The sequence below is a fragment of the Diabrotica virgifera genome, chromosome 8 (genome assembly GCF_917563875.1).
Source record: "Diabrotica virgifera virgifera chromosome 8, PGI_DIABVI_V3a".
In the NCBI taxonomy this organism is placed as follows: Eukaryota; Metazoa; Arthropoda; class Insecta; order Coleoptera; family Chrysomelidae; genus Diabrotica; species Diabrotica virgifera.
In genome coordinates this window covers 167,721,135-167,747,172 of record NC_065450.1, presented here as the reverse complement: position 1 = coordinate 167,747,172, position 26,038 = coordinate 167,721,135, and the positions used below count along the sequence as shown (strand labels likewise).

Below are 26,038 nucleotides of genomic sequence, written 5' to 3'. Positions count from 1 at the left end.
AGGACTGAGAGAAGATGATTGTAATGATAGGACGCGGTGGCAATTGTGCATCTGACAACGTCGCAGGACGTTTTAACCCGAATCTATCTAGTGTAATATCAAAAGAAACCGTAAACCGATACCCTTTGGCAGATCTCTTTCTCTTTAGTGTTTACATTTCACCCTGTCACCGCCCCGATTTATCTTTTAAAGTGCTAAAGTACCAAGTACCGACACCGACATGACAATGGACAAAGTATTGTGGGCCTGAAGATGCTGTAGAATTTGTAACCAGTAAAACCGGTCGCCCAACTCTTTACAATCAATTAAATAGGACCTAGTAAAAGGATCGTTAGTAGTGGACTTATTTCCTCAACATGCATGAACACAAAAAACAGTAAAATCCTTTTTAAAAGGTATATATTTAAAATCAGCTCAGATGTTACCTGGGGCATATTAGTAAAATACTTAAATATTCATGCTTAAGTTAGCATTTTCAACCGATGTTTCCTTGACGGATTACTTGTACACTGCTTTAACCCACATATTTTTATAAAATTATGTCTTGGTGGTTAGCATGTAAATTTCACATAAGCACTGATGATGATTGGTAAACCAATCGAAAACTAGTTATGTGATCGTGATGTAGCCCTTTTTAGGGATTTTAAATATATACCTTTTATAGAGGATTTTACTATTTTTTGTATTACATGTATACAGCGAACTACAGGAAAACTTTTCCTATAGGGTTACAATAACTAAAAAAGTTGTAACCTGGATATTTCAGTGTCCTGAGCATGGTCTATTTCTTGCTTATTTCCCTGGAGTAACATACAATATTGGATAGGCACTTACGGCAGTAGACTCTATAAATCCATTATTCACTTATCAAATGCGCAAACGGACAAAACCTTCATTAAAAAAATAAGAAACTTCTGATATAAATAATTATAACATATATTTCTTATAACAATAATTCACTTATAAATAAAAAAAATATTTTTTCTAACGAATAAAATGCAATTAAAACCTATTTGTGCTGTAAATCACACGCCACACACAGAATTAATGTTTCTATTATATTTCAAGAAAACATTGAATTATGTAAGTGCTCAATATCTGCTTCTCGTTCCTTTGCTCGTTTCTTCTCTTTCCTCCAAGCTTCATAATCTTCATCATCAGTAGGTAACTCAAATCTGCATAAGGGGCATGAATTTGTCTATAACAAAAGACTGTATTAAGAAAAATAAAAATATAGACTCACAAGACATAAACAAACTAACTGTCAAATGGAATAAACCACTAAAAATTTCCACAACATCCGAATGAAGCAATTGGTAACAAAGTAAGTATGTCAAAAAAAAAATGCAACACACAGATAATACACAGTTTCTAATATCAATGGCTATTTTGGACTCATTTAAGGGGCTACATCAGCGCGCCATCAAGACAGAAAACGCATTCCAAGATTGCACCTTTAATTTTGAATACTGTGTAGTAGAGTTATTTGGCACACATAATATACTAGTCCATTGAAATGTTACATTTAGGGTTGCATTTCTTAGAGGAGTCAATTTTATTTTTTTAATATGTAGGGGGGTTCAGTAGAAGCTTAAGTTAAAGTTTTTGGGGTCGCCGCCCTTGTCCCCCGGCCGCGATCTTGGAAAAATGGGTGCAAAGGGCTTTCGCGCTGTATCTCCTAAATTAGCAACCATACAGAAAATTTAACTACACATAAAATGTAGCAAATTAAATTTTCTACAATTTTGTTTGTAGTACTTTTTATCGTCAAGTGACCAACAAAAAAGTTATAAATAAAAATAAGAGAAAATTTTGTAAGAAGTTTCCTTTTGGAGGTTATAACTTTTTTTCCGTTCATTTTACAATAAAATAACATCATAGCGATTTTATAGAGAATTTTTCAGCGATTGTTTAATTTTATTTATTTATCTAGGTTTTACAGCGCTCCAAACTTAACCAGATTCTCGAATTCTCATAGGAGTACAATTAAAACAAAACCTTGGCTTACTTTTCTATCTATATATTTATTTATTATGATTTTAACATTCCTATTCTATTATTAAGCTATTTTTGACCCTTTTCCCGGCCACCTATAAGGTAGAGTCTGGAGGCGCGTTTTTTGTGTGGTATCCCCAATATAGGCCTAATCCACGGACAATTTCTAGATAAAATAATATTATTTATTATTATATGTTGAAGAAGATCTATCATAGTTATTATTTTTTCATTTTTTTCGAAGGTCCAGGCTACGAGTCAAGATCAGAATCAGTATCCGAGGTGAATTTTTGTGGTAGAATGACAGTTAGAGTTGGCATGATTGTCGGTAATTCATCTACCAATTCATTTTCTTCACTAATTAATGTTGATATGTCCACGATGTTGTTAAAAACTTTCACTGCCACAATAGAGGCACATTGCTGAACATTTGAGGTCTGCTTTTCGGCAATCACATAGACTTCCTGTTTCCATTGCATCTGCTACAGATGAATTTCATAAGCTCGGGGGTACTGGAGGCTTGGAAGGTTGGATTGGTATCCAAAATTTTCCATGCTTTTTCCAGCCCCAATTTTCTGGATCACAATGTTTACCGAGCCATGACTGAATCTGGTGATACACTCGGAGTCTGTGGGAGTCTGCATCTTGTGTTGGAGGAAGTGAGAAGAGATTAAATGTATTTTTGTCACTGTTTTAGCGAATCGTTTGTATCTCAGGGTTTCCAGAGAATCGTCTTTATTTCCGCCATACAAAGAGACGAAAAACGTTCGCCTACAACAGTGAGTAAAAATAGCTCGACTTTCCCACTGACAAATAATTTTCCCTAGAGGTTTCTTACAAATAAAATAACCATCACTCATGATGCTCTCAAAGCCCAGCCGCACATCAAAGAAACATGAAACGTAAATTACGTTTCATGGAAATAAACCACTGCTAAACAAATATACGTCCGGCCATTTATGAAACTCTCCTAAAATAAAAATGTGTCATGAGCATGAATCACACTCGTTTCATTGGTAGGCGGACTTTGAGATTTGTTTAGCAGTGTTTTCTTTTCATGAAACATGTTTTTCGTTTCATGTTTCATGTTTTTCGTTTCATGTTTCATGTTTTTCGTTTCATGTTTCTTTGGTGTGCGGCTTGGCTTACAAAAAACACACAATGCTTATCTAATCAAAAAAATATAAATTTTACTATAAAACTCAAAATACTTTTCACAATTTTTAATACGACTGCACGTGGCCAAATAGGTAACACAACAACTGTAAGAATAAGTTAAAATAAACAAGGGCAAATAGTAACACAAGATCAACCATATATGGAAGTCTGGATGAAACACTTCAAGGAGTTACTGGCAGAAAATCAAACAGAAGAGATTACAGAAATGGAGGAAGAGTGGGAAAATAATGGAACGAATGAGCCAACACTTGAAGAAGTAATCGAAATAATTAAAAATAACAAAAACGGAAAAGCACCTGGGAAAGATAACATAAACAGCGAACTCATAAAACTAGGAGGGAAACAGTTGCATAGGGAAATACACAAACTGATAGTAAACATCTGGAAAGAAGAAAAAATGCCAAAAGAATGGCAAACAGGCTAATTTCCTCCACTCTCTCTTCTATCTTTTGCTCTCTTTTTGACTTCGCCCCATCTTAGTCTAATTTTTTCGTGTTCTCTCGTTGTTGTTCTTTTCCAGCTGTTGTCTGGTCTGCCTCTCTTTCTTTTCCCCTCTGGTTGGCATTCAAGTTGTCTTGCTATGCTGCTTTGGTCTTTCCTCAAAGTGTGGCCGATCCATTTCCATTTTTTTCCTTGACTGTAGTAGATATGTAAGTTTGCTCTGTCCTTTCCCATAGTTCTGTATTAGTTATTTTGTTTGGCCAGTATATTTTTAGGATTGTTCTTAGAGATTTGTTTACAAATGTTTGTAGTTTTTTAGTTGTATTTTCGTCCTGTTTCCATGTTTCTGCTCCTACTTTTAATCCAACTATTAAAGATTTTAATTTTTGTTGTTTCTGATATTTCGTTTGTTTGCCAAATTCTATTTAAAGCGTTGAATGCCTGTTGAGCCTGTATATCCCTTTTACACCCCCCCGCTCCTTTCCACGACAGATCCCAGATATGTGAATGTGTCTACCTCTTCTACTTCTTTACTTTTTATCATTATTTTATTATTTGGATGGTTATTATTTTTTAGAAGTTTAGTTTTCTCTGTGTTTATTCGAAGTACGATCGTGTCGGAGTACTGTGCCAATTTGTCAATTTTTGGCTTGCATATGATTTCGGTGTTCCGTTATCAGGCAGATGTCATCTGCAAATTCGAGATCTTCTAACTGTTTAAATAGGTTTGAATAGGAGAGATGGTTTAGTAAGCTAAAACTCATCAAGAAATACTTGCGAGCAACAATGGCACAAACAAGGCTAAATAACCTCGGTTTATTAGCTATAATTCTTAATTATTTCATTATTCAAAACATACGTTTATCGTATTTTCGTTGATTTTAACAATCTTTATTTTTAGGATTTGGGATGACACCATGGATTACCGCCCCGGGTGTCACCCATGCTAGCTACGCCACTGATATAGAAACTTGATAGGTAATTGTTTAGAAAATTGTTAGAAAGTTTTTGTTTGGCAAAAGCAATGCTATTAGTTGCATAATAGTAAAACTTAGGTTAAAAAGTAGAAAGTCTTTGGTCTTACTTTGGCATCCCGTACTTTTGTTTGGATACACAATAAGTGAGTGAGCTGTGGTTCCTATTTGTAATTGTTTTGTTTGAGACTTTTTAGCATTTACATTCTATCTATATTCCACAGCACCCCAAAAAAATCATTTGAAGTTAATTTACTATAACACATTTACTTAATATATTGTTTAGTTTAAATATTGTGTTTATATGGGACTAGTTATTATGCCACTAGTTATTAATTGTAATTTAAAATTACGTTTCTAACTAACTAATGTTTGATGTCTCAACTTCTATTCTGAAAATTGTTCTCAAAAAAGATTAATTTGAAAAAGAAAAAAGAAGTCAAACAAGCAGCACTTATTCTGCTTAATGAAGCAAAATGTGTAGCAAACTCATTGTTGTCAATACTAAAAGAAATAAATAAGAATATACCAGCAATAGTGAAGTAATAGGAGAATTTTAAAATGGAGAACCATTAAAATTATTTTTTCAATTTAATTGTGGCTTACTTCCCATCTAAATAGTTAATCATGGAGAACCATAACTATGATAGAGATTACACAAACAAATTAACACAAAATAACATACAAAAACAGCCAGAATTTGATATCCCCTAGTGTAAAAACACTACCCTCGGATTTTTCAATCATATGCACGCTGTTGCCTACAAGATCACGGCCAAGTATTTCAATTTTAAAAAACAAAACATAATAACGACTTGATTATAATGTATAACTTGTTTATACATTTTCACAATCAACTATTCTAAATGGGAAATAAGCGACAATTTAACTAAAAAAAATGATTTTATTCTATTTTAATTTATTTTCATAAAATCATTTTTTTAGTTAAATTGTGGCTTATTTTCGATTTAGAATAGTTGATTACAAAAATGCCACAACAGGAAATAGCATCAGAACAACATTTTCACAATGTTTTGAGAACAACTTACAAAGTGGAAATTGAAACATCAAACATTAGTTAGTAAAAAATGTAATTTTCATTACAATAACTTAATCCTATATAAACAGATTTAAATTAAACATGTCACAAGAAAGTAGGTTTAGAACTATAGTAGACTCTCTCTATAACGAACACGGTTACAGAGGTACACTAGATGTCCCATGAAATTCCTATTGAACTGAACACCTCTATAAGGAGGCATATTTGGTTATAACGAGGAAAAATGAAATCGAAGAATATGTATCTTTATTATTCTTTATGATCTGTTTTTGGAGCTACAATGGCTAAAAGTAAATACCCCAACTACCTGTATACAGAAATCCCCAACATCTGTGCGGTTATCGAGGGTAGTGCTGTAATAAAATCCACCGCCTACTTACCTATAATAAACTTTTTCCTGTTCTGTCTATCTATTGACGGATATTGAATATTGTAAGAAAATTTATAATTTATGATGGCGAAGCCTTATTGTCCAGAAAACAATATTTAGCATTTTATATTGCTCCCAATGGCTTCACTATTAGTCCAGGGCGCATCTGTTTTGAGATGGACGTTGAGAGGTGACTCAAATTTTTTTGCAGAAATTGCTTGAAAATAAATCAAATAATAATATTTGAGTTATTCTCCCTCTCAAAAAGCTCCGGAACATTGTTTAAATAATCAAAATGTCAAAAAATGAAGGAAAAATTCGATTTTATTCTTCGTTTTTTGATTATAGCTTTAAAAGTATTCATTTCCGAGAAAAGTTGTACTAACATAAAAGTTGCGTAATTAAATTTCCTACAATATAGAATTGGTTAACAATTTAAAAAATAGTCACACTAGTGGCAAAATAGCAATAATTGCGAAAAAAACATACAAAATCATGTACTGGCATTTTACGTTTTTCAACCATTTATGCTACACTTAGGACCTTCATATTTCACCCAGAAAAACTTTATGATACAGTAAAACAATACTTTAAATTTCATCAAGATCGGTTTAATAGATTTTGCAAAATAAATTTCGCAATCCAGCTTTCGCAAAAAAAATTCATTTTTTCAAAATGTTACTGGACCGAAAATAAAGCAGATAGCAAGTTGATTTTTTTTTGCTTATAAAAGTGTACTGTAACTTTCATTTGCAATTTGCAAAATTAAAATCGATTAATTACCACGGCGTCAGGAAATTTTTTAAATAAACATTAATTTTTGGTGCTACGTGCAGGACAGCGGTGTTCGATTCACACAAGTTGATTTCCACCAAAATTTCTTCCAATCTTTATCTAATATATTATTTTACTACTCTATATTTTGTTGTTCTGAAGCTATTTTCTTGTGGCATTTTTATAATCAAGTATATTCAAATGGGAAATAAGCCACAATTTTACCTAAAAATGATTTTATTAACGTTTCGACGCCCAAGTCGGGTGTCGTTGTCAAAATACAAAATAATACTAAATAAACAAAAATGGTGTTGCTTAGTAAAAAATTCTTCTAATAATTTATTTAATCTGACTCATTTATATCGGCAATTCAGACACGTATTATACATTTTAAAGTAGACGACTTTAAAATGATATTGCCAATATTGATGAGTTGCGTTCCTGGGACGACTTTACTAAAAGATAGTTCATTCGATTACATGAAATCAATCCCAACTCAAGAATATCCGCCACAAAAAATCATAGCATGTGATCTGTCTTTAAAAAGACAACCAAATGCAACGGTGGCACTGAAATTCTCGCGTTAGAGATTCCATAGTAAATCACGAGGGAAAACCAGGAAAAACCTCGTGATACTATCCCGACATCGTAAGTATTTGGGTTTACATTTAGTTTATTCTCAAAAATAATACCAAATTCTGACTTGATATTTTAAATTTTAAATAATACTAAAATACTAAATATGTACTAACTCGATATGTTACTGATTTACTAATTGTGGTATTTTCTTTCTATTGACTTCCTCCTTTAATATGGGTAACCACATCCTACTGCATTCTACCGAGGAATTTGCTACACAATTGGTTTCATTTAGCATAATTAGAGCCGCTTCTTTGATTTTTCTCTTTTTACTATCTGCTTCTTTCAGGACTATACTTGAATCTCTCCACTGAACTCTATGTTCATTATCCCATGCGTGTTGACATATTTGAGATCTATCAAATTCTCTATTTTTTATATAGGACTGATGTTCATTTACTCTAACGTCTAATGGTCTTGACGTTTCACCTATATAAAATTGTTCGCATTCACAAGGTATTTTATAAATACAATTCTTTGTTCTTTCTTGTTCACTGTTAGGTTTAGTTTTAGATATAATAGATCTCAATGTGTTTGTTGTTTTGAATGTTGTTGATATGTTGAATTTATTTCCTATTGTTTTAAGTTTCTCGGATAGTCCTTTTATATATGGTATTGATATTTTCCTCGTATTATTTCTTGTGAATGTTGTAGGATCCCGTTCTAAGTTGTTCTGTTCCATTCGATCCAATCTTGATAATTCCTTATTTATAAACGATATGGGATAATAATTTTTTAATAAAACAGATGTTAACAATTGTTTTTCTTCTAAAAATGAATTTTCGTTAGAACAAGTAATTTTGGCTTTATCATATAAGGATTTAATGATTCCCTTTTTAACGTTGATGTTATGATTTGATTTGTAATTGAGATATCTGTTGGTGTGTGTTGGTTTTCTATACACTTGAGTCTCATATCCAGTATCCTTCTTTGAGACCAAAACATCGAGGAAAGGTAGGGTGTTATTGTATTCCTTTTCCATTGTAAACTTTATTGTCTCTTCTTGATCGTTTATAATATTCAGGAACGTATCCAACAATTCCCATATTATTATATTATAATATTATTTCCCATTTGAATATACTTGACTATATTTTGTTGTATTTTAATATTTTAAAAAACTCTAACAAGAAGTAAAACCACTTCTATGTAAATTGGTATATTTATTAAAACTTAAAAATCCCAATGGATTGAATAAAATATGTCCAATTCAGAACGTTTTCAGACCTATCGGTCCATCATCAGTGAATGTGCATACTTGCTAAATAGCCCCAGAACCAAACAATGGTTGAATTTAAAATTCGATTTACATTATTTAAAAATAATATTCAACAGGCTAAACGCCGATGTTACAGGATATTGCCTATGGGAACATGGTGAAACCCTACCAAAACCTCAATCAACCATCTTAGCTTAACCCTAAGATGGTTGATTGAGGTTTTGGTAGGGTTTCACCATGTTCCCATAGGCAATATCCTGTAACATCGGCGTTTAGCCTGTTGAATATTATTTTTAAATAATGTAAATCGAATTTTAAATTCAACCATTGTTTGGTTCTGGGGCTATTTAGCAAGTATGCACATTCACTGATGATGGACCGATAGGTCTGAAAACGTTCTGAATTGGACATATTTTATTCAATCCATTGGGATTTTTAAGTTTTAATAAATATACCAATTTACATAGAAGTGGTTTTACTTCTTGTTAGAGTTTTTTAACTATATGGTATACAGCCAACCTAGGGAACTTCCCTTTTAGTTTAATATTTTAATTCCACAAAAATCAAACTAATTTTATTATTGTTTGTGAAATATTGTTTAAACAATTGCATATATTTAAAAATAATAAACTTTTATTCTCTAAGTTAAAATATATGAACAAAGAAAGTTTTTGCTAATAAAAGTGTTATTTCAAAGGATAGAGTATGTGTTTTTATTTTGCAATAAACAAATTTATTTATTTACATCGAAATGTAATAAAAATTAAAATGTATCAATCATTATCAAAGGTCATTGGAATGACCAATCAGAGCAAACTATCCGCTGTCCTGCGCGTAGCACCAATAATTAATGTTTATTTAAAAAAATTCCTGACGCCGTGGTGTTAATCGATTTTAATTTTGCAAAATTGCAAATGAAAGGTACAGTACATTTCTATAAGCAAAAAAAAATTCAACTTGCTATCTGCTTTATTTTCAATCCTGTAATATTTTGAAAAAATGAATTTTTTTGTGACAGCTGGATTGCGAAATTTATTTTGCAAAACCTATTGAACCGATCTTAATGAAATTTATCGTATTATTTTACTGTATCATAAAGTTTTTCTGGGTGAAATATGAAGGTCCTAAGTGTAGCATAAATGGTTTAGAAACGTAAAATGTGAATACTTGTTTTTGTATGGTTTTTTTCGCAATCATTGCTATTTTGTAACAAGGGTGACTATTTTTTAAATTCTTAACCAATTCTATATTGTAGGAAATTTATATACGCAACTTTTATGTTAGTACAACTTTTCCCGGAAATGAATACTTTTAAAGTTATAATCAAAAAACGAAGAAAAAAATCGAATTTTTCCTTAATTTTTTGACATTTTGATTATTTAAACAATGTTCCGGACCTTTTTGAGAGGGAGGATAACTCAAATATTATTATTTGATTTATTTTCAAGCAATTTCTGCAAAAAAATTTGAGTCACCTCTCAACGTCCAAATGTACTAATATTTTTACAGATGCGCCCTGGTCTATATTGTATAACGAGATCCGCTTATAACGAGGTAATTAGTCTGCCATTTCAGTTCTCGTTATAGAGGGAGTCTACTGTATATTGTTTAGTCTACTTATGATACTTAGATATGGTAAGAAATTTTATTGTTGACTAATACAAACTTACCTTTGATAACCAAGGCATTATACACTCTGTGTGAAATAAGTGACCACAAGGCAATTTCTTTGCAGTTTCTCCTTTAGTATGTTCTTTAAGACAAACTGGGCATTGTAAATCTAAAACATACAAAATTTATAAGTATACTTGCGCCATAAACTGAAAAAAAATTAGGAATCATATTTTTTCTAATATAAAGGGTGTAGAATCAAAACTAGCTTTCTCCATGCATGGCTGAAATGAAGTTGTCAATATATTCTGAATCTGCTTGTTGAACCCTATACAAACTCAGCACTAGTTTCACTCAAAATTAGGTTTCTCATACATAAATAAAACATAAATTAAATGTTAAAATAAGCATTCTGAATCAAGCCCGTCTTTCTCCTATGACAGTTCTGCATGAAACCCGCCTTTCTCCAACAGACCAATAGGAGGCTTGTAAAGTGGGTGGAGTGGGAATTCGGAACTTATGATTACTCCAATTCAAATTCAGTGAAATATGAAAAAAAAAGACAATGTGTCTTTGATGTTTCTGTTTTTTCAATGTTTCTGTTTTTCTGATTTTCTGATTCTGTTTTTTCCTAGTATAAGTACAGTATCGCCTAAATTATTAGACGCACTATATAAGATTTTATAAAAAATGTTAATTATGAGGTAATACCATTGTAATACTACATAGGTTCTTCGGTATGTACCAGACACAAGGTATGTTGTTCGGTTGTCTATTTAATTGTCTATATTGAATCACAAATGGAACATTATTATTAATGAACCAATATGTATTTATTGACTCTTAAAAGAAAACAGATATAACGACAACTAAATATTGTCAATTTGTTGACAAGAAGTATTTGTTTGGAGAAGTATTAAAGAACTGCAGTTTTATCTTCATATTATTGACAATGGAAAAGGAGTAGGATAATGAAGTCTGTGAACCCTCAAAAGAAGTTGACCCATTTAGAGTTTAATTATGTACATGTACACTTTTTATAACTAAGTAAATTAAGGTTTTATATTTTTTCAACAATATTTTTTAAGAGTGTTGCTGTTTTATTAAAATAAAAAAAGAATACTTACACAATATTCTATGCATTTTTTGTACCAAGATAATTGAGGGGCTTGGAAGTAAAACGGTTTAAGTGCACTTTTTTCAAATTCTGATCTAAGTACAGACTCGCATACTTAAATGGTATTATAACTTGGTGGTAAATTGATCTAAGCATATTTCGCCCTATAGGCGCCATCTATCGCCATTACATTTTGTTCAATGAAAACAATTGCAGTTTGCTTTGGTAGTAAACAGGTTTATCCGTGCTCTTGAACCGTTTTACCACAAAACTATTTTTAGTATTCTGTAAAAACAAATGTAAGAAACGGGTTTAAGTGCGCTTGAACCATTTTACCACAAAACTATTTTTAGTATTTTGTAATGTGTAAATACATGTTAATACAGGATTAATTTCAAGTAAATAAATATTAGATTTGTGACCAATTTTGAAGACTAAGTATTATGCAACGTGCCAGTTGTAGTTACACTGTGGATAACAGCTGGAACAAAAATGATTAGCAATATGTAGTTAACATCTGCACTTGAACCGTTTTACCAGTAACATTTATCAACACCATGTACCGATTCAAGTACATTTTTGTAATAATTGAAAAAAAGGAAGGATATAGTAAGGGTAATAATATACCCTTATATTTTTATCACTTTATAGTACATTGTACGCACAACACACTAAACTGCAGAGATTACGGTGGGCAGGGCACGTGGTCCGCATGCATGAGAATAGAATCCCCAGAAAATTGCTGAATGCAAGAATGCAGGGAAGAAGACCTGTTGGAAGACCTAAAAAGAGATGGGAAGACGAAGTCGATGAGGATGCCAGGAACTTTCTGGGAACGCGTTCATGGAAAAGAACAGCGGTAAATCGAAATGATTGGAGAAGCTTATTGAAGGAGGCCAAGGCTCGATTTGGGCTGTAATGCCATTGGATGGATGGATGGATAGTACATTGTACGCTAGACAAATTTTAGTTTAATGACTCCTAGAATTTATAAAACTCAAACAACTTTGAAGCTGATTATCTTAGAACTACCAAAACTGCACTTAAACCCTTTTACGTCTGGCCCCCTCAATTCAATTCGGGATTATAGACATGATCTTTCAAGAACAATACTGGCATTGCAACCTATAAGGTCTATTATTATGGTAGGGGAGGAAAGTATGCTAAATTTGCAGTTACTTGAGTGTTTTGAGGACCTGTTGGGTTGTGAAGATTAGGTCCTAAAACCAAAAAAAGTTAAGTACGGTTTTCCATTTAGGTAAGTGGGGACTTTCCATTTTTTAACTGAATTCATTTCCAAGAATCGTTTTTTCCGATTAAGGCGCCATCTGTCCATAACTCGAAAAAATGTCTTGAATAAAAGTTACTTATTTTTACATAAGGAATTCAAACCTACAATAGAAAAATGGGGGTTCTACTATCATTGTTTGATTTGCGTGTATAGATATAATGCTATGTGGAAATGCGATCAATGATTGTCCCCGTTTAGGATTTTGTCCTCTTCAGGGTTTGTAGTGAATGTATAATGTTGGCAGCAAAAGCAAACAGTCCGAAAAACACACTGGGGCAAGCGCCGTATTCTGGTGTTTTTTGGATCCTGGGTTATGCCGGACGGTGGTGGTCAGAAGGCTAGGAAGTCAACAGAGAAGAAAGTTTGATGGATTGTTGTTGGTTCCATAGACATTTACGTGTACTGTCCATGCTTTGCTCTAGACCAATCTCCCTAGAAACCATTGTACAACGACAGGCGAACCTGCGTCCCTCGTCGGCGGTCAGGAGGTGGCTTTGAGCGCGGCGTGGACAGTGTGCGTTCGAGTGGAGAAATTAGTTGCGGCTATTTTCTTGGGACGAACAGGTATAATTGTGCAATGAAGTTGGGAAACCGCAAAAAAACAACTTCTCCCTGTTCGGGAATGGGGGTTCCTATTTAAGATTTTAAAGTAATCCCCCACCCCACCTCCGTAGGGGGTCGCGTTTGATGTCATTCGATAGATTTTTCAAAAATATTGAATACATGTATTTTTATTGTTTACTGTGAATACGTTTTAAAAAACGTATTTTTTACTTTCTTGATCTGACGTTTATTTCTCGAAATGTTCGCTTTTACCTTGTGAAACTTTGTTTAAGCCACGCTCAAACCATCTTCTTCTTTTTCTTCTACGGCACTACAGCCCAAATTGAGCCTTGGCCTCCTTTATTTTTTGCCTCCACCCTTGCCTGTCTGTGACTGCTCTTCTCCATACACGGACTCCTAAAAGGGCTTCTGCGTTGCTGTTTACTGTGTCTTCCCAACACTTTCTTGGATTTCCAACCAGTTTCTTTCCCTGCATTCTAGCATTTAGTGCTCTTTTTGGTAGCCTATCCTCTCCCATTCTTATCACATGCCCGGCCCATTGCAATTTTTGTATTCTAATGAAGTCTGACAGGGGTGCTTCCTTATAAAGTTGATAAAATTCGTTGTTGTATCGAATTCTGAAGATTCCGTTTTCCCTCACAGGTCCTAGTATTCTCCTCGGTGCTTTCCTTTCGAATGTGTCGAGTTTGTTTTTGGATGTTTCTTTCAGGACCAGGCTTCACTGCCATAGCATGTTATTGGTCGAATTAAAGTTTTATAGATTCTCATCTTTGTGTTTCGGTGGACACTTTTAGACCGAAATATATGGGAGAGGGCAAAATAAGCTCTGTTTGTCTGCGTTATTCTCTTCTGTATTTCTCCATCTTCTGATCCGTCGGCATATATTTCTACTCCCAGGTATGTAAACTTTCCAACCGTTTCAATGTCATCTAAAACCGTCAGATTTTTGAAATATACACTCTTCTGCATGTACTTAACTTACCTTATGTTAATCTGACGATTTCGAGTTATTTTAAGGAAATATTTTTTTCGGACCCCCTTAACGAACTCCCCTGTATTAACTGCCAATATATGGTAAAGGTACATTTACAGGGTGAAGGTTTCTCCCCATGTGATAATCTAATGGGCTCGAGTAACTGCAAAAATCCCTGCTTGTGCTCCTCTACCATTGTACCATTATACCACTACCAATATAATTACAGTAGTTATTCCATAACATCAGCAAAAAACAAAAGTTGTAAAATTGCATGTTCCAAAAAGAAAATTGTTTCAAAACTTGCTTTCTTTAAGTGAGTTTGTTTCAAAACTTGCTTTCTCCAAAATTTTGCTGGAAGACCATGGACATATAAACACAGATACATATAAACACAGATCTGTTTTTATACGTCCATGTTCAAGACTAACTTTCTCCAAACAAAAAAGCCAATTATTTAATTATTGACGAAAGTTGTATGTAATGTCAATTTCTAGAGTCATATTCTATAATATAAATCTTAAATCCCTGTGATAACTGTAATGGCACGTTTTTAAAAAGTTTTTAACATTTTTTGAAAAACGACAAAAATTTTAGAAAAAGCGAGTTTTGATTCTACACCCCTCATATATAACATCTACAAAGTACAATTTTTGTGGTACTTTTCATTTTTTAATACTTAGGACAAACTTGCTTACCATTGGTTTCAATACTTTCATTTGGAATGGCTGCCACAAAATCCTTTGAAGCTGGAGGTGCTAACTTTTTACCATTCAACACGCTTAACTCTTCGAACATGTTAAAATCTCTTAACAAACGGGCTAGATGCAAAAAATAATCAGGTGCTTGTCCATCTTCAAGAGGCGTCCATCCCATTTCTCCAAAATAATCTGCCATTCTTTTATAGTATGTAGTACTATTTCAGTACCTAATAATTAAGTTAAGTACCCACTAAATACACTGTATGTGAGGATTGATTTAGTGAACGAGCAAGAATTAATTAATCAATTATGACTATGCAGAATATTAAAAATATGACTACACTACAAAAATTTTTGACATTTCACATTACAGCTGATTTAAGTCACGCGTCATGTGTCATATCTTCTCGTCTTCTTGTTTGCTAGATTAATATCAGGAAAGCTACTCTCAGCATATAAAAGCTGGCTGGGCTACACATCTCTGTTTTCTTGCTCTGAAATTTTACTTTTTGTACATTTTAGAACATTTTGAAACTTTCGTGATATATCATCAATTATTCTATGTTATCAAGCGATTCAGGGCCTGGATTCAGTGCACTGTAGATATCTACACGTCGCTTTCTATCGATGTCAATTTTCGTAAATATATTTGAATTTTTAGCTTTAATTGAATTATTTTCTAGTTTTACTAGGTTATACTCTAATTGATGTTGAAGTGACACTTAGTACAACAAGAAAATATTTGAATTAAAACTAAAAATTAAAATATATTGACATCGCGCCGATCGCTTTCTAATAATGTCAATATATTTGATTTTTAGTTTTAATTCAAATATTTTCTTGTTTTACTAAGTGTCACTTCAGCATCAATTAGACAATTAGAGTATAACCTAGCAAAACTAGAAAATAATTCAATTAAAGCTAAAAATTCAAATATTTTTACGAAAATTGACATCGATAGAAAGCGAGGTGTAGATATCTACAGTGCACGGAATCCGGGCCCAGGTATACTACATTCGCTCTCGCGAGATTTTTTTTGACACATTCGGAATAGGAAACATACAACACAAAAATTCCTACCTCAAGGCCCCGTCTCACCATCAAATAATTGACAGTTATTTGATCAAACTTGACAGTTAGTGACACAAAGTGACAGTTAGTATGTATAGTTTGTGTCACTAGTCAAGTTTGACTGTCAAGTTTGATCAAATAACTGTCAATTATTTGATGGTGAGACGGGGCCTTCACACTATTAACTGCTAAAATCAACTCAAATCAACTGAACCATTCATTAAAAAAAGAAGAATTATTAGAAATAGTGGGAGTGTCTACTAATCTCATAAAATTTTGTGAAGTTTATTTCTACAAAATATTTTTATTTTGTACAATAAATAATTTTCTCATTTGCTATCAATACATTATAATGGTTTAAATAAATAATTATTGATTGGCGTAAGGTTTATGTTATTTTTATGTCTGTTTACTATTAATAATATTGGATATGAGCAGGTGCGTTGGTTTTGTAGTAATTTCCAGTCACTTCTGACAACTGAACTTTTCAAAAAAGAAATTACTAACGTCAGTGTTAAAAAAAATCTCGCGAGAGCGAAGGTATACGCTGTGAGCTCGTACGTAGAGGGTAGAGGGGATATTTACAAATTCGCGAACGCCAGTAGTGACAAGTTTGTAAACGTTTACTGGAAATTTGACATAAATGTCAAAGTGATTAATTTAAAATTAAAAACATTAATTATAAACAATATTAGTTGGTCAAAGCTGTGGTATATATTTTTACCTTAAATATACTTACGTTTTAAATACTGAATTTAAGTTTTTTTAATGTTCCGTAATATCTAATTATAAATAATCTATTATAATCTTAGCGCCATCTACACGATTATTGTCAAAGTATCCGAAGTAAGAAATTGATATTTTATCAATAGAACGTCAAAATGATTAGAAAAATCGATTACAATTTAATTACTTTTTTGCGTTGTAAATATTAAGCGATAACAATTAAATAATAAATTTAAAAATTACCGGTAAAAGTTGAATTAGTAACCGCTAGGAGAGACACCAGCGAAGCTCAGAGCGTATAGTTATCGACAGCTTTTCATTCACAGTCATTTGTTTCGAGCTTCTGTCATATGTCGTATAATTCGTGTACAATAATATATTAATATTATACACAGATTATACAACATAGGACAGACGCTCGAAACAAATGACAATCGATGAAAAGCCCTATTGGAAGAGGTTAAAGAAAAGGTAGTGGATAGGTAGCCGGTACCGGTGACTTGTTCTGTAGCCGGTAGTCGCTTATTATTGGTCTAAATCATGTCTAAATCACATATCTCTGTCTAAAGGTTTGTTCCAACACGACCGAGAACCGTCAGGAAACGGTAACGATCCTGCGCAGTAAAGAAAATCCGTTCCAACAAAAATATGATCGTCATCGGATCGTCCTTCCCACTGTTCCAACAAGAATTGTGATCTTTCGGTGACGGTTTCGTGATGATCATTTCAGTAATCGGGCAAATGCATAATGTGCTGGTTGGACTGACTTGAGCACTAGGATTTAATTCTTTAAATTTTTTGAGCCTTTGATCGACTAAAAGCACACAAGCTGTCACCAACAAAAATGACAAATATCTGTACCGTCATGGGACGATAACTGGGCGATACAATTACGAACATGCGCACAACAAACGGTACAAGCAGTTTCGTGACGGTTTTTGGGCCGTCCAAAAGTTCATGTTGGAACAAACCTTAAATGAAGGGTATGTTTAGTTTAGGTTATGTTTATGTTTGCTTCGTGTTTGAGTAGTATATATTCAGTAGTATATATTCTTTATCTCTGCTTCGTGTGCTCCTGTGTTTGTCTTGTATAAAGTTTAAAGCATTGAATTGAATTAAAGGTTGAAAGACCAAAAGGACAAGATGTAACCGTAATTGGTTTACAAAAAAAAAAAAGAAAATGAAAAGCCAATCCAATCAAGTTGAATTTAAAAACAAATAGTTTCTAATCTCTTCTAATCTTGTTTCGGTATCAATTTTAAAACTATGGTAACTTGTGAAACATGGAAATCGTAATCTCGTTCATACAGAAAAGCAGAGTTTTGCCTTCAGAACTTTAACTACATCAATCAGGCAAATTTGATTATCTGTGATGGGGACTAAATTTTGGTTCTGCCGGGGTACAATAATAATCATAACAATTGTTACTTTTTAATTTTTTTAATAAAGTTTTACTTGATCTCTGAGTTAATTATTTGTGATCTGTTTTATTACTTTTTCATAAAAATGCACACTGCTTGAAAATAATTATTTAAAATAAAATGCACTTATTTCGCACAATCATTGAATATAATATAAATGCAGCTATTTTGTATAATTTTCGTAAGTAATACACATGCTAATACATCATTACCTATAATGTATTTGTATTACCGGTACCCGGTACCCACGGTTATTAGACTTTATTATGGTTGTCTTGTCCGACGGTGGTGGGGAGACTTATATTTTTAACTTTACGTCACAAGAGTTTACATTCCCATATTTTTAAATGATTTTCGATCATTGAATGTATGTTATTGTGTATATATGTGTATTATTTGTGTTATTATGAAATAATTAGACAAATAGTACACATTTTATCTTATACCGGGTGGTGAATCGTAAAAAGGGCCATAGGAAACTCGATGTAAATTCTGAATTGTTGAATTCCTGCTTCCCTAATTATTTTACATCAAAAGTCACGAGAGAATACTTGTAGAGAATTAAAATCTGTATTAAAATCAAAAGTTAAAATTGTTGTACGATTTAAATGCATTCCAAAATTTTGAAAAATATGATACATTTGCCACAAAAGGTATTGTAAAAGTAAGGCCACACGTTACTGTTTAACTGACAGTGCTCACACCATTGACCGAATAAAAAATCTTTATTATTAATCCTTTCTCCGCAACTGAGGGTATCTTATCCATAGAGTTATATATTAGCATAGAGAGAGTGTCATTTAGAGCGAAGTGACGACACCATCTTTTTTATTTGGATTAGTGCTGTTTCACTCTTACGCATAGTAAAGCTGCTACAGTTGTCCTCCTCTTCCGTGCCTATATTCACACTGAATGTCATAATAGATTTTCGATACAATGTGTTAGAAAGAGATGCAGCAAACCAGTCCATGAGATCTTGTCGTCAGGAAGCGCGGAAAGTAGGCTCCCTCTATGTTAATATATACCTCTATGATCTTATCAACTGTATTGTTTTTAAACGATAGATGATAAAATAAAAATATTAACAGTTCAAAAATGTGAACATTATTGAATTGTGTGTGGCCTAAGTTTGGGCTGAAAACTAAAATGTATTGCATTTTTACAAAATTTTGGAATATGTTTAATTACGTAGACCAATTTTAATAGTTATTTCCAATACAGATTTCAATCCTCTACAAATAGTTTCTAATGTCTTTTGATGTACAATAATTATTAGGGAAGCTGGAATTCAACAGTTCAGAATTTTACATTGAGTTAATGCAAAATTTTGACGCATGTCAAAATTCTCAATGTGTTTTAATTGTATTCATTTTTTTCGAATCCTGAGAAAACTAATAAATATTTTAAAAAAATTTAAACTCAGAATGAAAGACTACATTATTACCGAGGGCTGAAAGTACCTGAAAACTTCTATAATGTTTATTTTAATAAGTTACAGGGCTGAAAATAAAAGAGAAGTGTGATATTTAATTTCAAATATTTCATTCAATAGAATCTGCTTGTTTATTCTAAGGGGCTTTCCGCCCTCGGTAATAATGTAATCTTGCATCCTGCGTTTAAATTTTTCTAAAATACTAGGTTTTCTCAGGATTCGAAAAAAATTATATTACGATTCAAATGACAGTAAACTCTCGTGATGTAATCTCACCCTAATGTTCATTGGTTAGTCGATTTAGGCAACCGTAGTAATGTCTAAGAACCGTGCCCGGTACCCCCTGGTACCGGCAACCAACTCATTGACCGGTAGTTCCGCCCACAATTGCTTAACGAATAAAAGCCAACTATAGTATTTTTACTACAAAAACGTTATTACGTAGGTCAAAATTTTTGACGTAAGAGAACTGTCAAAACATTAGAATGTGACTTTCCATTACTGCCATGTTTATTATAAATATAGCAATAATGAAAAGTCACATTCTAATGTTTTGACAGTTCTCTTACGTCAAAAATTTTGACCTACGTAATAACGTTTTTGTAGTAAAAATACTATACCGGCTACGGAAGAAGTCGCCGGTACCGGCTACCTATCCACTGCCTAAAGAAAATATCATATTATAGACTCGTTGTTGTCACAAGGAATGTCAGTTTTTTCAAAAACAGTTTATAGATCGTCCTATTTTTGTCAGTAAATGTATGTCAATGAATTTATTAATCACTCACAATGCAAATTTTACCAAAAAATAATAATTGTTTTTTCTATTTGGCCTAAAAGTTAGATAACCAGTTATACGTTGATTGCGTCTACTGAAATCTGAAAAGTCACTGTCGACTGTCAGCAGTGTCAGCTGTCAAGTGTCAATACTGTCAAGAAAGTTGTGTTACAGAATATTTTAATATTTTCAAAAAAGTAACAGTAATATTTAATTTTAAAGATTTATAAGGATATGTGTAGTGTTTAATTAGATCTTGTTCATAGTAAGTAAGTATACTTTTTATTGCAACAAATTTCGTTCATAAACCTAACCTTACAATTGTGTCAGTTATATTTGTTGGTTTTTCCAATAGCAAAATTGTGCTGAGACAATATCCTATGATGACTTCATTTACCTTGGCATTAATTATATAAATGTTTAAACAGAAGTCAAATTTAAGATTTATTTATTTATATAAGTCATTTAAGGTTTATTAATTGACACACTTTCTACAAATTTCTTACAAATGTTGAATGTCAGTGATGTTAAAGTGAAATATGATTAAATACATACATATTAACACAAAGTTTGTTGCTAAACGTCTAGACGGGCGATAAGGGGCATGCAAGGTAATCACTGTAGGCACTTGCCCCTCTTTGGGGATGCCAGAATGAGCTTTGGAAATATTTGTTTCTGCTGGTGCAATACCAAATACAGTAGAATCCTTCTATAACGAGAACTGAAATGGCGGATTAATTACATTATAAGCGGATCTCGTTATATCAGACAACAATAATATTGGGCATACATATATGAATATATTGTTTTCTAAAACATTAACTTCCTGTAGTGAAGCCATTCGGAGCAGTATAAGATGCTAAATATTGTTTCCTCAACAATTAGGCTTTGCCATCGTAAATTGTAAATTTTCTTACAATATTCAATATCGGTCCATAGATAAACAGAATAGGACAAGGTTTATTAGGCGGTCGATTTTATTACAGCACTATCCTCGATAACGACATAGATGTGTCGACACAGTCAGTGGGGGTTGGGGTATTTATTTATAGCCATTATAGCGCTAAAAACAGGTAAAGATACAAATTGTACCATTTCATTTTTCCTCGTTATAACCAAATATGCCTCGTTGTAGAGGTGTTACATTTCAATAGAAATTTCATGGGACATCCAATGTACCTCTTTATAAGCGAAACCTCCTAATAACTGTGTTCGTTACAGAGAGAGTCTACTGTAATCTTCTTCTTCTTCTTCTTATTTTTCTTTTTGCATATACATGACTCTGTTTTTTCAATGTGCCTCCAGTAAGTTGTTGTTCCATCGTTTTTGTGGTCTTCCCACTGATCATCTTCCTATTGGTAAATCATCTCTTGCTGTCCTTACTACTTTATTTGTTGTGATTTGACTTATGTGGTCATTCCATTCTACTCTTCTGTTTCTTACACAGTTAATAATGTTCTCCACCTTGTATCTCCTTCGTATATCTGTACCTCTAGCTCTGTCCCATAGTGTCTTACAATCGATTTTTTGAAGGGTTTTTGTCTCCGCTGTTTTAGGCAATCTTTTTATCCTCTCTATGCCAGGTTGTGTTTCTGCTGCATAATATATGTCTTTACTGGTCTTATGACTGTTTTGTAAATTCTACCTTTCATTATTTCTTTCCCGATATTTTTATTTCTATATACATAATATAGAAATACTATTCATTCTATATACATAATTTCTATTTACTATATAGAAAATAGTAAAATGGAACATTTATTTTTCAAATGTGGTCTAAATTACAATCATAATGGGTTAGTTTTAATAAAGGTAACTTGTGGTTTCACCTTACCACAGAAGTATAATATTGCGAGAGAGAGACAGAGACAGAAAATTTATTGTTTTTAAAAATGAGTTTACATTTATAAAACGCAACGTGGTATAGTACAAACACAGTATAAGATACATTAAAATACTAACTATAAAATAACATTTACTATATTATTTTCTCTTGGATTTACTTGACTAAAAAAGAGTCTGGTCTATCTTCTCCAGTTGAAAGACCTCTATTGTGATGCTCACGATCTAAAAATCTTCTTCCTAACCTAAAGTTAAATCGTTCAATGCCAATTTTTTTCGGCCAAACAGCAGGATTGTAAATTTCTTCCCTTAAGTCAGGTAGTACACCTATCATGAAACATTGATTATCCCTTCTTTTCTGGTCAGTTGGTAACAATTTTACTTGTATATCCTCGCAGTTTGTCTTAGTTATTATGAAACTCTTGATGTGGTCCGCATTTACAATATCCGGAACTTTTGAGATGAATAGCCACAATTTTTTGTCTGGTTTTTCGGATTTTCCATGGAAATCCTTATCACCAATTCCAGTTCCCATTATTTTCTTGCATCTTTTTGTCACAATCTGATATCCTTCATCGTTCGTTTTATTCTCTGAACTCCCCATTGTGATATGATTAAGATTCATTTTTGTGCTTTCCTCATTTTCGACAGTTAAATTTGTAATGTAGTCACATGTCTGTTTGGTTTGAATATCCATTAATTGTGCATTTAATTCGTTTGTAGCAATTTTTGAATTGCCCTGTATATTAGAATTCCTTTCAACATGTATGGTGTTTTTATCATTAAGATTTTTATTTGAATCAGTTTCATTGTTTGTTTTGTATTTAGAATTCGTTGACTGGACACTGGCTGTCTTATCTTCATTACCTTGAGTTTTTATTAAACCCTCATTAGCAGTTGTGTTGGGTTTTTGTGAGATTTGGTTCTGGTTATTTCTGATTTCAATAAATTTAATTTTTCTAGCAAATGTTCATTATTTGATTTTAATAGATTATTGTTATCTAATAATAAATTGTACTTATCATCTTTTTCAGCTAACAGCCTTTTTAACCACTGATTTTCTATCGCTATGGCACTAAATGATTGGATGGGTTGTCCATCACTATTTTGGCAACAGATTACACGCGAATCCCCTATCTTGAAGAATTTCACTTTGTTTTTCACAGCACATGAGATATGATAACTATTTCCACATACTATACAAACGAGTGTTTTATTAGGCTTCGTTTGACAACATTTAAATGTATTCTCTTCAAAATCTACCTCTTTTACTATAGAGAGAGGTGACGGCACATTTTTACTTTCCGCCATCTTGGATAGGATGTCTTAAAGTTATTATTTAAAGTTACATTGGATCCGTTTTTCTCCAATCAGATCAGATCTGATGTCGAATTAAAAATAAACTCATGGCACAGCATAAAGAGGGACAGTAGAACCACTCTCCGAAAAATTGGAAGTAAAATCTGTAGTCGCGCATGGCAACCGCACAATGTTCATAGTCACTTTTGCCCCACTCTCGCATTGCTAGTCACATAGAAACGTACGGAGTTTAACAGGGAAAATCCGCATCCATCACTGGTGAATTACCAATTGCATACTGCCGGTATTACTTCTTGAGATCAAAGCGCTGACAGAGGAGTGATTTTACTGTGGAACCTCTATATACTGTGCTCATGGTATTAAATGACGGCACCTACATTGGATCCGTTTTTCTCTTTCCAATCAGATCAGATCAGATCCGATATTGGCTGACGTCAGGAGTAGCTTCTCCTATTCAGATAGAGAAGTGTTTGGTTTCATTCCGGTTTTTGCATATAAGTAATTTAATTTTTTGTTTTAACTATTTCATGAAATAAATCAACAATAAATAGCTTCCAAATCTTATAATTTAATTTTGTAATATGTGTCTCTACAAGATAGATATTTTATAATGTTGTCTTGAATATAAGGGTTACAAAATCTCTTTATTTATAGGTATAAAATTTAATACCTCCAGCACAGAATAGGAAACAATTATTGTTTCCTATTCTGTCCCTCTAGGTAAATAGTTTTATTGGGATGGTCAATTTCGCTTTGGTTATAAAATTCTAACGTGTCTTTGAAATTGCCAAAATAATCTTGGATAAAACCTTACAAAGAGAACCAAAGTTTATTACTGCTCAATTTGTGATAAAACCGGAAGTATAATTAGTATACTACCTATTATGTGTTATCATTTTATATGAGAATATTTTTTAATACGTGCCAACACAAGGCTAGTTTGTAATAAATCAATGTATTTTTTCCTTTCTCACGAATTATTTTACATTCCTGTGACGAAAAAATAGGATCTTAAATTTATCAGGATAGTTACGTAGATTTTTGTTTTATTAAATTCTCCTGAAGATCTATCTTTATTAAATTTATGCATCCATCTACGTTTTTTTCTACGTCTTTTAAGAACGTTGTTTTCCAACAACAGCCACACATTAACATATCTTCATCAGAACTCATTGTCGGTGGTCGGAAGTTAACAGAACCAATGTAGGCACCCTCGCCGGAAAATCGGTCTATATCGGATCGGATCGGAGAAATACGGATCCAATGTAGGTGCGGCCTTAGACTCCTTACTTTACTCCAGAAGCATCTGTGCCACTTGGGACCTTTATTGTTTGCAGTTTTTATGGACGATTCTATGAAATCATTGACTGACTGCGAAGTGTTGGCATATGCCGATGACATAAAGTTGTTTTGTTCTGTTCAGGATTACTCTGATTGTGCTAGGCTACAGAAATCTCTCGACTTATTTGCGAATGGGTGTGATAATAACAGATTAGTCATTAATCGTGACAAGTGTCAAGTTATCCAGTTTCATCGATGAGTGGAAATGGTAGATTTTGATTACAATTTGGATAGTTTTTTGATTGAGAGAGTCACTAGCTTCAAGGATCTTGGTGTCATTTTTCAGAGAGACTTATCCTTTAATTTGCATATTGATTTTATTTGTAATATAATAAGGCTCTTAGGCAGCTAGGGTTTATTAAGAGGCATACAAGGGATTTTCATAACATTTCTTCGCTGAGAATTTTATACTGTTCTCTGGTCCGATTTCAACTTGAAAATTCCACTATAATTTGGTCTCCCTTTGTCCAATCCTCTGTTCAAAAGTTGGAAAGAATGCAAAGACGGTTCTTTATGCACTGTGCCTTTAAATTACACAGACCTTATTCATATTTTGATATGATGAGATACTTAGAACTTGATCCTCTGTCTACTAGACGAGGTAATTTCGATCTCATCTTCATTTTTAAATTGGTTAACGGAATTATACATTCACCTGAACTGCTTCAATTGGTTTGTTTCCACATTCCTTCCTGTGTCCCTCGTGAGAATACACCATTTCATATTCCTTTTTGTCGAACTAATTATTCTGTGAATATAGGTCTGGTCAGACTTCTTGCTCATGCTAATCGGTTGCCTCATGAGACAGATTTTTTTAACTTGTCCTTAAGTGCCTTTAAACAATCTCTTAAGCGTTAAATTTAATTGTAATTCTATATACATATTTATTTTATGATTTTGTATTTTATTTAGTATTTGTTTGTAGTTTTTATAAATGTTGCTTAATTGTATATTTTTTGTCAATGGGCTTGCCCCGTTTATTAACAATAAATAAATCTGTTATCTGTGTAATTTTGGTTTAGTGATTCACCGAACTTCTTCCAACTTTCTTTATTTCCTTTTCTTATTAGTTATTTCACTATGTTTCTGGTGTTTTTGGTGTTCTTTTTTATCTTGTTCCTCTCTTGTACTATTGTATTTTTTCCATGCCTTTTTCTTTTTCCTCACTTCTTCCTGTATACCTATCTGCATTCCACCAT

At 32.7% G+C, this 26,038-nt stretch overlaps 2 protein-coding genes across 3 annotated transcripts in view; one reads left to right on the top strand and one right to left on the bottom strand.

Moving 5' to 3' along the window:
- Positions 1 to 920: 920 nt before the first annotated feature.
- LOC114331253 (E3 ubiquitin-protein ligase RNF181) lies at positions 921 to 15,292 on the bottom strand. The gene is made up of 3 exons (XM_028280752.2): positions 14,906 to 15,292; positions 10,322 to 10,431; positions 921 to 1,198 (listed from the first exon to the last, which is right to left on the bottom strand). Exons 1-3 carry the CDS (start codon positions 15,102 to 15,104, stop codon positions 1,064 to 1,066), a joined length of 444 nt encoding a protein of 147 aa, XP_028136553.2. The 5' UTR covers positions 15,105 to 15,292; the 3' UTR covers positions 921 to 1,063.
- A 5,181-nt stretch (positions 15,293 to 20,473) lies between these two features.
- The window catches only part of LOC114331251 (trans-Golgi network integral membrane protein 2), an 86,264-nt gene continuing 80,699 nt past the window's right edge, over positions 20,474 to 26,038 (top strand). Inside the window, exon 1 of one of the 2 annotated variants that reach the window (XM_028280750.2) lies at positions 20,474 to 20,601. The gene's annotated coding sequence lies outside the window, so the exon portion shown is untranslated. Of the gene's footprint in view, positions 20,606 to 26,038 lie in introns of both variants that reach the window. The other variant, XM_028280749.2, reaches the window with a different exon arrangement.

Excerpts from the sequence above, each read along its gene's own strand:
- LOC114331253 (XM_028280752.2), bottom strand. The coding sequence starts at position 15,104 with ATGGCAGATTATTTTGGAGAAATGGGATGGACGCCTCTTGAAGATGGA. Across the intron at positions 10,432-14,905 it reads TGAAAGTATTGAAACCAATG|ATTTACAATGCCCAGTTTGT; the intron begins GTAAGCAAGTTT and ends TGTATGTTTTAG. Across the intron at positions 1,199-10,321 it reads TAATGCCTTGGTTATCAAAG|ACAAATTCATGCCCCTTATG; the intron begins GTAAGTTTGTAT and ends CTTTTGTTATAG.